This window comes from Bipolaris sorokiniana, assembly GCF_000338995.1.
Source record: "Bipolaris sorokiniana ND90Pr unplaced genomic scaffold COCSAscaffold_18, whole genome shotgun sequence".
Classification (NCBI taxonomy): Eukaryota; Fungi; Ascomycota; class Dothideomycetes; order Pleosporales; family Pleosporaceae; genus Bipolaris; species Bipolaris sorokiniana.
In genome coordinates, this window is record NW_006911912.1 from 529,650 (window position 1) to 542,564 (window position 12,915).

Consider the following 12,915-nt stretch of genomic DNA (forward strand, 5'->3'; position numbering starts at 1 on the left):
TGCCCTTCGCATACACGTCCAAATTCCCTCAACACCCCCCTTGCCCTTCCGCCTTTCCGCATTCTGCATCTCGCCCTGACCAAGAAAATGCGGGGAACCTCGTTCCGCGTCCCCCCGTCCCTTGTCTTTCCCTTGCAATTCCCCCCCCCCTTTCTCACCTCCTCACCTCTTAAACACGCGAGACGGAAATAAAAAATGAAGCCTACAGCAACATACCCCACCCTGCTTACCCTGCAGCTTCCGCTATCCATGTCGCATCTGCGGAGCAAACAGCTAAGAAAATAATAATTTTGTAGTGTAAGAAAAGTGGTTATTTCATCTTACCCCGTTTGCCTTTGCCTTTGCTCTTCGCGTGTAGAAGGGGGCGCGCGTATATGCCTATGGATGGACTTACATACAATGTGTTAGTGTATGTATGAGGACGTGTTTAGTTTTACGTGTGCACCGTTTTTTTTTAAAAAAAATAATAATAATTCTGGGTCCGATGCGGGAGAAGAAAAAAAGCAAAAATAAGGCTATGGAGTGGATTTTCTCCCGCCCACGCAAATACACGTGTGGTGTTAACGTGTAATCGTTGCGTGGTATGTAGATCCCCCCCCTCCCCTCCTCCCCGAGGGAATGGGTCCGGATATGTAAGTACGTGATGCAATTGATTTTTTTTTGCGAGGTTCCAATCTTCCCATGCCGCGGTGTTTTGGTTAGATGTCTGCTGTTCTTGGGGGCCTCTCATCCCCTCCCCGCGCACTTTATGGCGGGCGCTTCCCCTCTTTCGGCTTTATTGTTTGCGAGGTCCGAGGTGAGCAAGGGTTACATGGGGCGGGAAAGGTACTAAAAGGTATGCGCACGCGATGAGTAGAAGAGAGAAGGCGGTATATGCATAGTCAGCGTAGGAATCTTTATATGATATCCTTAGACGCTCGAAAATAAGTCGTATTTGTCATTTCTATCAGAGTGTAGTTTTTTTATGCCTTCTTCGGGGGTTATGAGGAAAATATGGGAAGAAAAAAAGCTTAGTGTCAACTTTTTTTGGTTCCCAATGGTTCGACTTCGAACACGGTGTTTTCCTTTACTTGTAACTCCTGCCCCGGTCCCCGCCGGTCCCTTGGTGTAACTGAACCGATGCCGAAGAAACCCCTTGAGGCCAGCCAAGTATCCTTTCCGTTTACGCCTGTACCCCCCCTCCCCCCCAACCGCCTCACAAGCCCACTTCCGTCTATACATACATACCCAACCGAACAAAGGAAAAAATGATGAGTGCAAAGACACACAAATATTACCAATAGAACAACAAACAAGAATGCAAATAGAAATTCTCAACAAATGGTTACACACCGCCCGTGGCTCCTTATCTTTTTTGTTGGGCCCGGCCCCATGTATGTTGAGTTATGAGTCCACAAGGACAGAAAGGAAGAAAAAAAGAGGTTCCAATTAAAAAACCACGCGGACGAAAAAAAGTTGAAGAAGGAAAAAAAGCGGGCACCGAAGAATCAACGGTTGAAGCGCTTATGAAAATGAAGAAAAAATGTGGAATCCTGCCCTACAGAATTGCTAACTAGGCTATGCCAGAATAAGCTACATCGTAAAGTCGTCAAGCCCACTATGGCTACAGAGAGAAAATGAAACAAGTATGAGAAAGAAGAATGAGAAGAGAAGAAGAAGAGGTTTGTACAGGAGGTGTTTCCTCGAGCAATGAAGCCCTTCCAAAAAAAAAAACCGAAAACAAAAAGTCTATGGGGATATCGCCAAGATGCAAAAACGGTTGCTCGCCGGCAAACCATGATAGTTTCCCTATGATTGTTTACCTACGCCAATGTTTCCGGTCCCGGGAAAAAACAATGAAAAGAGATAAAAAGGTTGTCGCGAAAAAAAAGGGTATATGCGAGAATCGAATACACACGGCAAGGATGAAAGCGATCGACGCCCAGGACCAGACTGAGAATCAAGGATAACTTTTTGTTTGTTTTTAGTGCAAAGCGGTGTTTGCTGGGCCGAGCAGTAGTAATTGCAATTCTGTTGGATATCCGATAGTTGTCAGAAGCGGGAGCATACGCATGGTGCCGTTGCCCGAGATTTTCTTAGCTTTGTTCCGCGTATCCGTGTTTGGGGTCAAGGTGCGGGACACATAGCCGTGGCCCATGTCATGGCGTCAGGTTTCTTACAAGAGTAAGAAACCGGCGCACGGCCAAATGCCAGTACATGTGGGGTGAACAACATACTGCTAGTTGTATGGTGCACCACCTGCAGCCGAGGAACTCGTGCTTACAGATATGCGTGGCAACACTGTCAGCTGCACACCTAGAGTGAGGCGGTATCTGGAGCTTGGGCTATCGCTCCATTGTGCTTGAGCGACTAATGGGGTCTAGGTCAGATTCGCGTGACTCGCTTCCTGTGCGGTGCAGCTCTTCTTTGCGCCTCCTGCGTTCACTAGGTGCACGGCTGATCAAGCGTCTGACGAAGCTGCGGCTCGCTTTGGTGTTGGTGGGCTCCTGGAGGGGGCTGCCAGGGTCAATCGAGGACCCGCACGAAGTGGCGCTCGAGAGTTCTGGCGCATCGATAATATCCTGTTTCTTGATCTTGCAGAAGAGGGTCGAGAACAAGTACTGCTCGCCGTTGCTGTCGTAGAGAGGAAGGTGACGATAGCCCTGCTGAATGCTGCTTAATTTGGCTGTGAAGGTAGCAAGTGGCGCGTGATTCGTGGTCCGTGCATCAAGCGAATTCCAGACAGTCCAGCGTACGAATACGAGGCTGGGGTATCTTGTTGTGACTGTCATGTCAATTTCGTTGCCAAACTCGGGGTTATAGCCGTTGCCCTCAACAATGCGGGTCCGCTTGCGCAGAGGGTTTCCAATACCCGAGTGACCGTTGCGGGCTGATGCGTCTTGGCCGCCAATACCTGTAGCATTTGCACCCATGTCTTCAGCGCAGTACATTTCAAACTCGACGTATGGGTTGATGTTGGCCTCCTGGCCGAGACCTCGTGGACGAGGCAGCTGTTGAGCCGAGATGATTTGTACGGTAAACTTGACTTGCTTCTTGGGTGCCTTGCGGTGACCAACAACTGGTGTCTGTGACTCGAGGCGAAGTGCCGCCGGCTTAAGGACGTAGCCCGTGCGGTCGTCTCCACCAGCGAACATGGCCTCATTCAGCTGCTGGCCAAGATCGTACGTCTGCCAGTTCAGAGCAGCCATCTGCACACCACGACGCCAGAATTTGAGAGGATCAAAGTTTGACGAGTTGATGCGGAAGGCGTGCGGGTATACGCGCATGAGGCAGCGCATGTTGTGGTCTTCGAGTAGGTGCTTCTCACGTGCTCCAGGCTTGGTGAGCTTGTCGAAGGCGCGCTCATTGATGGAGAAGACATGGTTGAAGGTGTTGGCTTCCATACTGCCAAAGTCTGTAAACTTGACACCGCGGGTGTAAACTCCGAGGCTTCCTAGCTCCTTGGTGATGTTGCTCGTCTTGGTTTTCTTGGGCTTGCTTCGGTCATCAACCACCTCGGCAGCTTCTGCAGCAGTTGCATTGGGGCTGTCACTGTCTTCTGCCGAGCTTACAGCTGTTGAGGTGGGTAGCGTGTTGTTTGAAGTTCGAGGGGTTGCCCAAAAAGTTGCCGATCGCTCCGGCGGGCTCATCGAAGGCGGGCTTGAGAGAAGGGGCGAGTTTGGGATGACATTGTCGTTCATGATGACGGGGCGTGACCAGGGTGAGCTGAAGCTGCGCTGCCTTCGTGAGGTGATTTCACCAATGAGTGCTCTGGTGTCGAACTCGTCACTAGCAGCACTCTTTACCTTGATGAGTATGCGGTACTTGAGCTCTTCAGGGCTAGGCAGGCTCTGCGACTCAAAATCCAGGGGCTGAAGCACTAGCTTGTCGCCAAACTCTTGCATCATAATCTTGACCATAGCCGACTGTTGAACTGGCGAGCAGTGAACCTCGAGCGATAGGATGACGGGGTATGGCGACTCTGTAAAGGCGTACTTGTTGATGACCTTGATGGTGTCCTGGAAGAGAATGCTCTTGGTTAGAGTTCGGCCATGCATGACGACGGGGATGTTGTCTGCCCCGTCCCAGCAGTCAATCTCAAGGCATCGGCAGCCCTTTTGAAGTGCAGTAATGTATGCCTCTGTGCTAGATTCACCAGCTACCTGGCGGCCCAAGAGGTATGTGTTGTGAGAGCTAGAGATGTAGTACTCATTCAATGGTCGATCGAGCTTTTGTTGACGACCAACCGGGCGGAGAATAGAGTTTGCGGCAGATGTGAGGAACGTCTGGAAACCCGAGAAGTTCATGGCCAGGGGCAGAGGAACGTCACCACCCTCGACAGGTGTGGCAGGCGCTCGAGGCTTGGTGGCACGTGCAAAGCGCTCAAATGTGTTGGTCCAGTACTCGAGGTCTGCGTTGACATCGACACCCTGTTCTTGCTGGAGAAAGGAGAAGAAGGTAACCTTGTCCATTTCGATTTTGGAGCCTGATGTCAGGGACTTGTAAATTGCCTTGATGTCCTTGCGCTCTTTTAGACGCCTGACAAAGGATAAAAATTGTTGTTGGTTGAGTCTTCCAGTGGACAAAGTGTCGGCCTTTTGGAAGTAGATGCGAAGTGTGGCTTCGCTGCAGTTGATGTGCAAGCTCCGGCACAACTCGACAATACTGGGGAAGTCCAGGGACTCTTCGCCTTCACCCCGCTTCTTCATTGCGCGTTGCCACACGAGCTTGGCACTCTTGTCGGCGAAGCCCATGAGGCCAGCCATGAGGTCGATGCGGTTACGCGACACGGATTCGAGTGTCTGGGTCCACATGTTGAAGACGCCGACGTCGGGTGCAATTAGGTGCATAGTTCGTATCCGGCCCTTTGACCGTGTTGTGTCGGTGTATACAATGGTGAACCAGTATGGCGCCCAGTTTTCTGATAGTCCGCACTCTTCGCGGTAGTGCTTTGCTTCTGGACCGGAGCGGATTTCCTTTACATCATCAATGTAAAAGGCCTTTGAGGGTCTTGAGGGGTCCCAGAAGACTTTTGCAGATTCCAGATCCAGACGCAGGTTGATGTCTTTCTTTTCCTTTTTGGTAATCTTCCTCAAAACGGTGCCCTGTTCGAGACGTGAGTTGCGTACCGGGGCTACGACACCGTCGTCGGGTATTGAGCTGAAGCTGGGCGAAGGGCCAGTGATGCCAAGCCCGTGGATGGGCTCGTATGGATCTTCAATAGCCTCCTCTTCCTCGAAAGCGTCAAAGTCGGAGATGCCTGTGTCGCCGTCGGCGGCAGTCCTGCTGTCGCTGCGGCGGCGCATAATAACGGGACCAGAGCTCTTGTCGCGTTGAGCAGTCGAGTTGCCGCGACGGAAGCGATGCGGGATACCCTGGGCGCCCCGGCTAACTCGTCGAATCAGGCCTGGACCCTTGCCTAGGGCTTCCGCCATGGCTGATGGCGAAGAAGTTGGCTGCGACTGAACGGGAGGAGGGAGCAACGACTCTGGTAGTGTGTAGGAGGGAATGGCGGGTAGCGATGACGAAATGGGAACCATGCCTTCTGGGGTTGACTGGAGGGAGCCATTGAGGCAAGAGGCAGTAAGGGCCGGGCTGCCACGGGCGGAAATGCTAATGGCGCGAGCGTAACTAGGCGAGGGCGAGGGCATGCGCGGGCGCGCGTAGGAGTCGTGGAGGAGTGACATGGTGGTGGGATGTCTGAGAGAGGAAAAGGCTGATGTCGGGGCGTGCTAGTAAATCTTCATGGCGCGGGCAATTGGTGAGAGGAGGATGAGGAGTTGGAGTTGGAGTAGGAGGGGGCGTGTGCGGGAGTGTGCGGAGTGTGAGTGGATGTGAGTGTGTGGATGTGTGGATGTGTGGAAGGAGCGTCAAGGTGGGCGCCACTGGGGAATAAAAGCAGATAGGATCAACAGCCTGCTGGGTCCTTTTTTTTTTTGCAGAGCTCAGGCTAGGAACTGGATCGCATCGTGAGACTGACAGAATGCGTTTGGCTATGACGAGTTTGGACGAGGAAGCGCGCGCTGCGCGAGGTGCAGGCGGAGGTCAGCTGGGATTACTGGGAGACGGCCTTGCATGCACGTTGCATGGATACTGTGCGATCTGAAGTACTCCGGAGCAGTCGTGGGGGGCGGTTGGGTTTTTTTGCAGCAAGCGATTCGGCAGACCAGGGCGGGCGCACCAGGCTCGTTAAAAACGCGGTGGGATGATGTGCGGAGAAGGACGGGCAGCTGCAGCAGCGGATGCCGAGAGGGGATTGGGCGGGGTGGAGAGAGATGGAGAGAGAAAGAGGAGTAAGGTGGCAGGTGGCAGGCGGGTGATGTGGTGGTCGTCGAGTGAGGAGTTGGGAGGGTTGTGTGGTAGAGTAATGTCGTGTGTGGGTGTAATTGTTTTGCTAGCTCTAGCGGGTAGTGCAGGGCGGACTAATGCTAACAGCTAAGGAGCGGGCAGGCTTTGTGTACTCTAGGGCAGTGTCTTGCGAGGTACTTGGACTACTATGTATATGGGCAGGCCCGTGGGCAGGGCAGCGGGCAGCGGCAGCGCGGTAGGCCAACAAGGCGGCCAGGAACAGACAAGCCGCAGACGGAATTTTTCTCAGCTAACTTTGCAAACGACACGCCTATGCCACAGACAGCATGCCTTGACCTTGACTCCGTGCCTCCTTGTCAGTCGGGCCCAAGTCCGCGTCAAGACATGGTAACTCGGGCTGCGAAAGCCCTCTTCCCTGTTTGTCTCGTGTGCTAGCGGTAACCACTGCGAGCCGCGACACTGGTTAGGCCCCACCGAGCAACGGCGTCGACAATGACGCAGCCCAAGGTTGTCCCGTCCACCATCCGCCATCCACTGCACCGCCAGCTGCACCGCTGCCAATCACGCCCGCCTGCAGGCCACTGGAGCCAGTCGTATACGTGGAGAGCCTGAGCATAAGTGAGGCAGAGGCATGCAAGCATGCGCACCAAGGAGGACCATGGCCGCCGCCGCCTGCACCTACGCTGCCGCCTCCCGCTGACAGGCGAGCTGGGAGGGCAAGTTGCGTCCAGCTACTACGTATTTCCATGCACGCAGAAGTATGTATAGCTAATGTAGCGCTGCCGTTACATCCGGCCAAAGAGGGGGATTCCATGCCGGAAACTGAGGCAACCAGAGTAGAGGGCAGCATTGACAAGGCTGCTTGCTTGCATCGTCATCATCATCATTACCACCACCACCACCACCAACATCATCGGGTCTGTATGCAGCAGCAGCAGCAGCAGCAGCAGCAGTAGCAGACGTCGGTGTAGGGCAGCAGCATCCACGGCCCCACCAAGGACGATGCCACGGACGGCGTGGGTCAGTCGTGTCTTGACACACCGGTGTGCGGGCAGTCTGCCACTGCTGTGCTGTGCTGTACTCTACTCGCTCGCTGGCCGGCTGCTCCATCATACTATACTGGCAGATTACTATGACTCCCGCGAGTGCGAGGGTTGGGCTGGGCGAGGATGATTGCCATGGAAGCAGCTTGTCGGGCGGGCTGGGGCGCCCCATGTGTGGCTGTGGGCGCACCTCGATAGGCTCACACGTGGCGCGCGGGCAGGGTGAAACCAAGTGCGAAGCCGGCACAACGGTTCGATCACCAACGACGGCGCAACCAGAGGCCAGGGATCCGCCGTCGTCATGGCCAAAGTTTGCCTCGAGCCACCCAATTTCCTGCCCGCCCGGCTGCTTCACGGCTCCCTTGTGCAGTCACCCGACGACTCGCCATGGCACTGCTTGTGCTTGCGTTGTTACTGCTAGCTGTTACTGCTGCTGCGTCGCCGAGTCGCGTGACGCCCGTCCGGCTAGTCATCTTTCGACGGCTTCGAGAAGGCAAAGGGTTTTTTACCCCTGACGTCCGAGCGCCAATCATGCCACAACGCCCCCCCGCACATCAATTGTGGACTGTCTGCTGTTGCCGTGGCCCTCTCGCCCTCATCCGGAACTGCCTGCCAGTCAGTCAGTCCATGTGACCGGCTGGCGGTGTGCTGCCCTCGACTCTCTCCGTCCTCTTTGTCCAATCGTTTCTTTGTCGCCCGAACTGTACGCTGCTCTGAATCATCACCGCAGTCCGCGCCCTCACATGACCATCGCCTGCCCTTGGGCTTCACCGTGTCCCTTCTGCCTGTCCGCCTGTCCGCCTGTCCGCCTGTCCACCTGTAACTCTGGCACCGCCACCGGCACTGGCTTTGGCTCTGGCATTTCCATCCTTTGCCCCAGTCCGAGTGCACTTGGGCCAAGACAAGGATGCCCGGTCACCACGCCCTCTCAACTCATAGGGCTCACCCAGAAATAGAGCCCCGCACGTCACTCGGCCTGCTCCGGGCCACCCCCTCCCCTCTTCGAACAATTGCTACTACCCACGACATGCATGTTGATCCGACTCTGACGCATCGTGCGCAGGTGTTCGCATTGCTCTCCATCTTGGCGTATCCTCTGTCCATACTCGAGTTGCTGCATTCGTCAAACTCTTAGCATGGCCATGTATTACACTACACTCCCTCCTACACCACCCTCACTCGCCCCTTCTCAATGCGTCCTGTGCACACACGCACACACGCACACACTAACACCGGGCACGCACTCGTAAAATCACCCTTGCTGAAAGGCGCCAACGCTGCCAACACCCACCAGCTAACCCTTCCAACGCCTCGACGCCATCCGGGCTCTATTCACGTAGCGCGTCAACGACACAAAGACAATGCCATCTGCCCATCTTCATTCGCTGACTTGCAACACGACGGTACGTCGCCAGCTACGCTAGCCTACCACTTTAAAAGTCAAAACATGGGCCTTGCCATTTGCTCTTCGGCCAAAACGGGCCAATCCACTTCTCTAGTCCCGCCTCATCCTTCGTCCCCGCTGAAACGATGATCAAGGCATACACACGTCTGTGTCTAAGTAGCTACCGCTCGTTGGGATCTACAACGATACAGTCCGTCGTCACTGCTGACTGGGGTATCGCAACTGCTACTAGTCCTAGTACACTACCCACCCATTCACTCTTCATACCCGTCCGGCCCGAATACCTGTATACTCTGCTCCTTACTCGGCGCCCTTCCGTCTATGCCTGTCTGAGTCGCCCTGGATGTCCAAGTGCTACTACGGGACGTTGCATCTGAACGTTCAAAGGGACAAGCCACATCTACACATGTCTTGCTTCCTAGGTAGGTAAGTGGATGGGGATGTACTGTGTACTCTACACTACATACGCATCAGTCACTCACTGCCCACCTACCGCCTCGCATTTGACCATTGACTCACCATGCCCAACACTTCCTGTCTCCTCAACATCCCCCCCCCCCCCCCCAAGTAATTCCTTCTGTACATATGTACATACCTCTTGCATGACCGCACCCGTAGCATTCAATCTGCTGCACCCTGTCCCCTGTCGCGTATGGAAGAACCAAATCTACGGAATTTCGGCTTCATTCCGGGCAGGGTGCTTGCGCAACTCGCTGCAACGGATAGCGGCAGCTGCTGTGAACATGCCTCTTGCGCATACTCTACTACTGTCTGCGCAAAACGTCGGCGTGCGTCCAGCTGCGCCCTTGGCAAGGATGGACTCTGATCGCTACCAAAGACAAACGCCTGCCACTCCTTCTCATCTTCGTCCAAAGTTTGTAGATAGCTCCAATTTGGTTGGTCTGCGCGAATGCCTTTCATCTCCGGCACATACCCTGCTGCCGCTCTGCCTATACCCCGCCTCAACGAAGCCAAAGACTCGCATTTTGATGCTGCCCCAAAACTTTCACCATCCTCTTCCTCCAGGCCCCGAGTGGCGCCCTTTGACCATCTTGTATCACACGCACTCTCATTTCCCGTAATGCTCTCATCAAGCTGCAATTCGTCTTTGGTACAAATTTCCGTATCGTTTGCCCGTGAAGAAACGTCGGAAATTACGAGATACGCCATCCAGGGTTCTTGATCGACGATTGCGTATACACTTGGGTCCTCGCTGTCATTGGTGATCCGATGCACATGTTTGGTCTGGCATGTGGATACCGATGCTCGTTCTTTGAGTAGCTGTGTTTCATCCATCTTTTGCCTGCCCGTTACGCGGTGAGTACGTAGATCCATGGGAGAGGCCCGGCCCCTAAACACAAAACGCAGATTGCGCTCGTCATTGTGACCACGGTCAACGGGCCCAAAGCTGCATGTCGACCTATTGTATTCGTCCACATTTGCTGTTGTCAGCTGCTGCTTGTGCAACTTGTCGCAGTCGCCTCTACTTGCAACAGACTCCGCACACCTTGAAGCATCGCTATGGTGCCGAGCATCTTCACATGTCGCTGAGGCGCGAGAAACTAAATCGTCTTGCTCAAAAAGCATCAGGCTTGAAAAAGCTTCCGACTGCGCATACTCTTCGAGCCGAACAGACTGCCCATCTGTCAATGCCTCTGTGCCTATGCGAATCTGTATGTTCTTGGATCCGTCACGGTTAGCACAACTTCCCAAGAATTTAGCAAAGGTCTGGTGCTGAAGTTGAGGCTTTCTTGGTTTTAATTCTCCCTCAACACACTGCCTTTTCTGCGCGCGGCATTTTCCAGTCGTTCTTCTGCGCTTACCAATCTTCTCTTTCTGCTTACACGACACAAATTGCAGTTGCACTGGCTTTGAAGCGTTGATGCCGATCCAATCTGCCTGCGTTAAGAGCCGTTTCTTATTCGCCTCGAGCAGTTGCATCTCCACATTCTTGTTTGGGGCCTTTCGTTTCGAGCTACCCAAGTCTACTTTGCCGTCAGTTTCTCTGTCTAAACACCACGCAAGTAGTCATGGATCTGCTCGCCACAATTACCTTCTTGAGCTTGGGGTGAGTTCTCTGATTGGACGTCATGGTGAGCGACACGTCTGCTGGGTGATGCATGTGGAGATACTTGATGCCTGCTGATCGTGCACCACTTGTCGTCTGGTACAGGTATATCCTCACTCTGTGTTGGCTCCCCTCGACCTCTCACAGAGCACCCCCTACGTCGGTCCGAGATCAACTCAAATGAAGGAACTGCTAGAGACTCCGATTTGCTATCGTCACGAAGATAACTCGGGCAAAGGGGAGCAGTAGGCGTTTGAGGTACATTCTGAAGGTTTGTTCGTACCTTGGCAAAATACGCTCTCTGCCGTTGCAGCATGCCCGAGTTGGCTTTCTTAGTGCGCTGCAGTGAACCACCTGTCCAATTCATGACTTGAGAAGATAAGTCTTACTCGTAATGTGGAGGTGGATAAGGAATGTGGGAGCTTGACGCGGGGCAGCGATGCAAATCGCAACGCGTAGTGTTCGGGTCTGCTCCTGCCTACTCGATGCAAGGTGCTCCTTCCTTCTCCTATGACCAACAACCCCACCTATCTATCTCTCCGCTTCAGAGCTCACACTTATCACGGTATTTGACACTCGAAGCACTGGTCCACGTCTATCTATCCTCACAATCGGTGAAACGCCATATCCGCTATGTACTCGGCTGTACTGTGCCGACAGCGACACTGCCAAAGACCAGAGGGCCCACTTCCCCTAACCGATCAGCACTCCCACTTCGTCCCTCCGCAAAAACAGCGGATCACGGCAGCTGAACCGAGTCCCTGCGACGGGAACCTGATGCGTGAAGCAGGTCTCGCACAACCATGCACAAGGCTTGCAGAGCAAAGTACTTTAGGACGGCATAGCGCTGTCCTAGCGATAGTCGACTGATATACAAGTACTTGCGGTGAGTCCATGGAAGGTGGTGTATAGATGGACCCTACACTAGTTAATTCCCGCTGGTTGCAAATCCGGAGCCGCTCCAGGAAACTCGTGGAGACGTGGAGGCGTGGAGGCGTGGATACATGGATTCGACACCACGCCCCCCCTTCTCTACTCTGGTGGTCCTTTCTCCATCTCTTCAGCATTCAAACACCAAACGCTAGTAGCGGTAGCGGCAACAGCGCAACGAATATCCCTTCACCTTCAACAACGACGTCGTCCGATCATTACTTCTTGCAGATTGCTTTCGGTCTTAAACGGCTTCTCGGCATTTGCAGACGCTCTTGTGCGTCAGGGACATGTACGATGACTAGCCACTAAATGTACTCGTAGTCCTATTGGGAGGCTGGCTGACAATCCTGCGTCCCACACTGTTGCGCCAATGTCACTTACTGGTAGCATACGCAGTCTTTGGTCTTGTCATTGTTGTCGTTGTTGTCGTGGCCCGGAGAACTGACATGACCAGCGTCACTTCTGTCTTGCAGAAATGCCTCATTGCTACCTTTATTGCGACCTGGCCCAGTTTCACGTACAAGTCGCATACCTACAACCGTCATCCACTCTGCAAAAAGCACCGGGAGGCTTGTAGGGTCATGTACAGTTACGTCAAGTGACCCATGCTTGTGCCTTGGATGTGGATACTTGTCCTACTGTAGGTACTAGCGATCCACTGTGTGTAGGCTGTGTAGATGCGCGCGCGCGGTTTTACTCGGGGCAAGAGATGGGACAATGGTGCGGACATCATTTCGAGGATGTCCCAAACTGTTGTTGCTGTTGCTATCATAATATCGCGAGCACGAACGATTGCATTGTACGGCGGATGCTGACGCCGTTCCTTGATGCGACGCGGCAGACCCTGACAGGACGGTTCAACGTTTGGCATGTCTGCCGAGACGGCCTCCGTTGAGCCTCAAGTTGCCTCGTCAAGTCCCCGAAGCTTGGCGAGAACGCAGGCCGGCTTGTCCTCGCCAAAAGACCAGGGCGGCTGGCATTTCATTCGTGTTCACCTTCATACTTGGCAAGTATTTGACACGGCAACTCGGAGTCCCTGAGTCCCTGACGAACGTTCATTCGCGGGCACCTCGGTCGGTGAGGATGTATGTTCTCATGCGGCGTAGCGACATGCAACCTAATCATTAGTGACATCATAGCGCCGAAGAACTTCAAAATTCTGCAACACCGTTCCACAG

General features: G+C 53.8%; 3 protein-coding genes across 3 annotated transcripts; all 3 read right to left on the reverse strand.

Annotated features, from left to right (window-relative positions):
* Nucleotides 1–2,230: 2,230 nt before the first annotated feature.
* Nucleotides 2,231–5,917, reverse strand: COCSADRAFT_262210 (uncharacterized protein). Its single transcript, XM_007707232.1, has one exon. It carries the CDS (start codon nucleotides 5,664–5,666, stop codon nucleotides 2,325–2,327), a length of 3,342 nt encoding a protein of 1,113 aa, XP_007705422.1. The 5' UTR covers nucleotides 5,667–5,917; the 3' UTR covers nucleotides 2,231–2,324.
* Nucleotides 5,918–6,751: 834 nt separating this feature from the next.
* COCSADRAFT_31119 (uncharacterized protein) lies at nucleotides 6,752–7,804 on the reverse strand (the record flags this gene model as incomplete). The annotated part of the gene is made up of 3 exons (XM_007707009.1): nucleotides 6,752–7,110; nucleotides 7,143–7,677; nucleotides 7,706–7,804. The coding sequence occupies 3 exons, from the start codon at nucleotides 7,802–7,804 to the stop codon at nucleotides 6,752–6,754; spliced, it is 993 nt and encodes a 330-aa protein (XP_007705199.1).
* A 1,525-nt stretch (nucleotides 7,805–9,329) lies between these two features.
* Nucleotides 9,330–11,171, reverse strand: COCSADRAFT_185490 (uncharacterized protein; the record flags this gene model as incomplete). The annotated part of the gene is made up of 2 exons (XM_007707233.1): nucleotides 9,330–10,721; nucleotides 10,790–11,171. The coding sequence occupies 2 exons, from the start codon at nucleotides 11,169–11,171 to the stop codon at nucleotides 9,358–9,360; spliced, it is 1,746 nt and encodes a 581-aa protein (XP_007705423.1). The 3' UTR covers nucleotides 9,330–9,357.
* Between the last annotated feature and the right edge of the window lie 1,744 nt (nucleotides 11,172–12,915).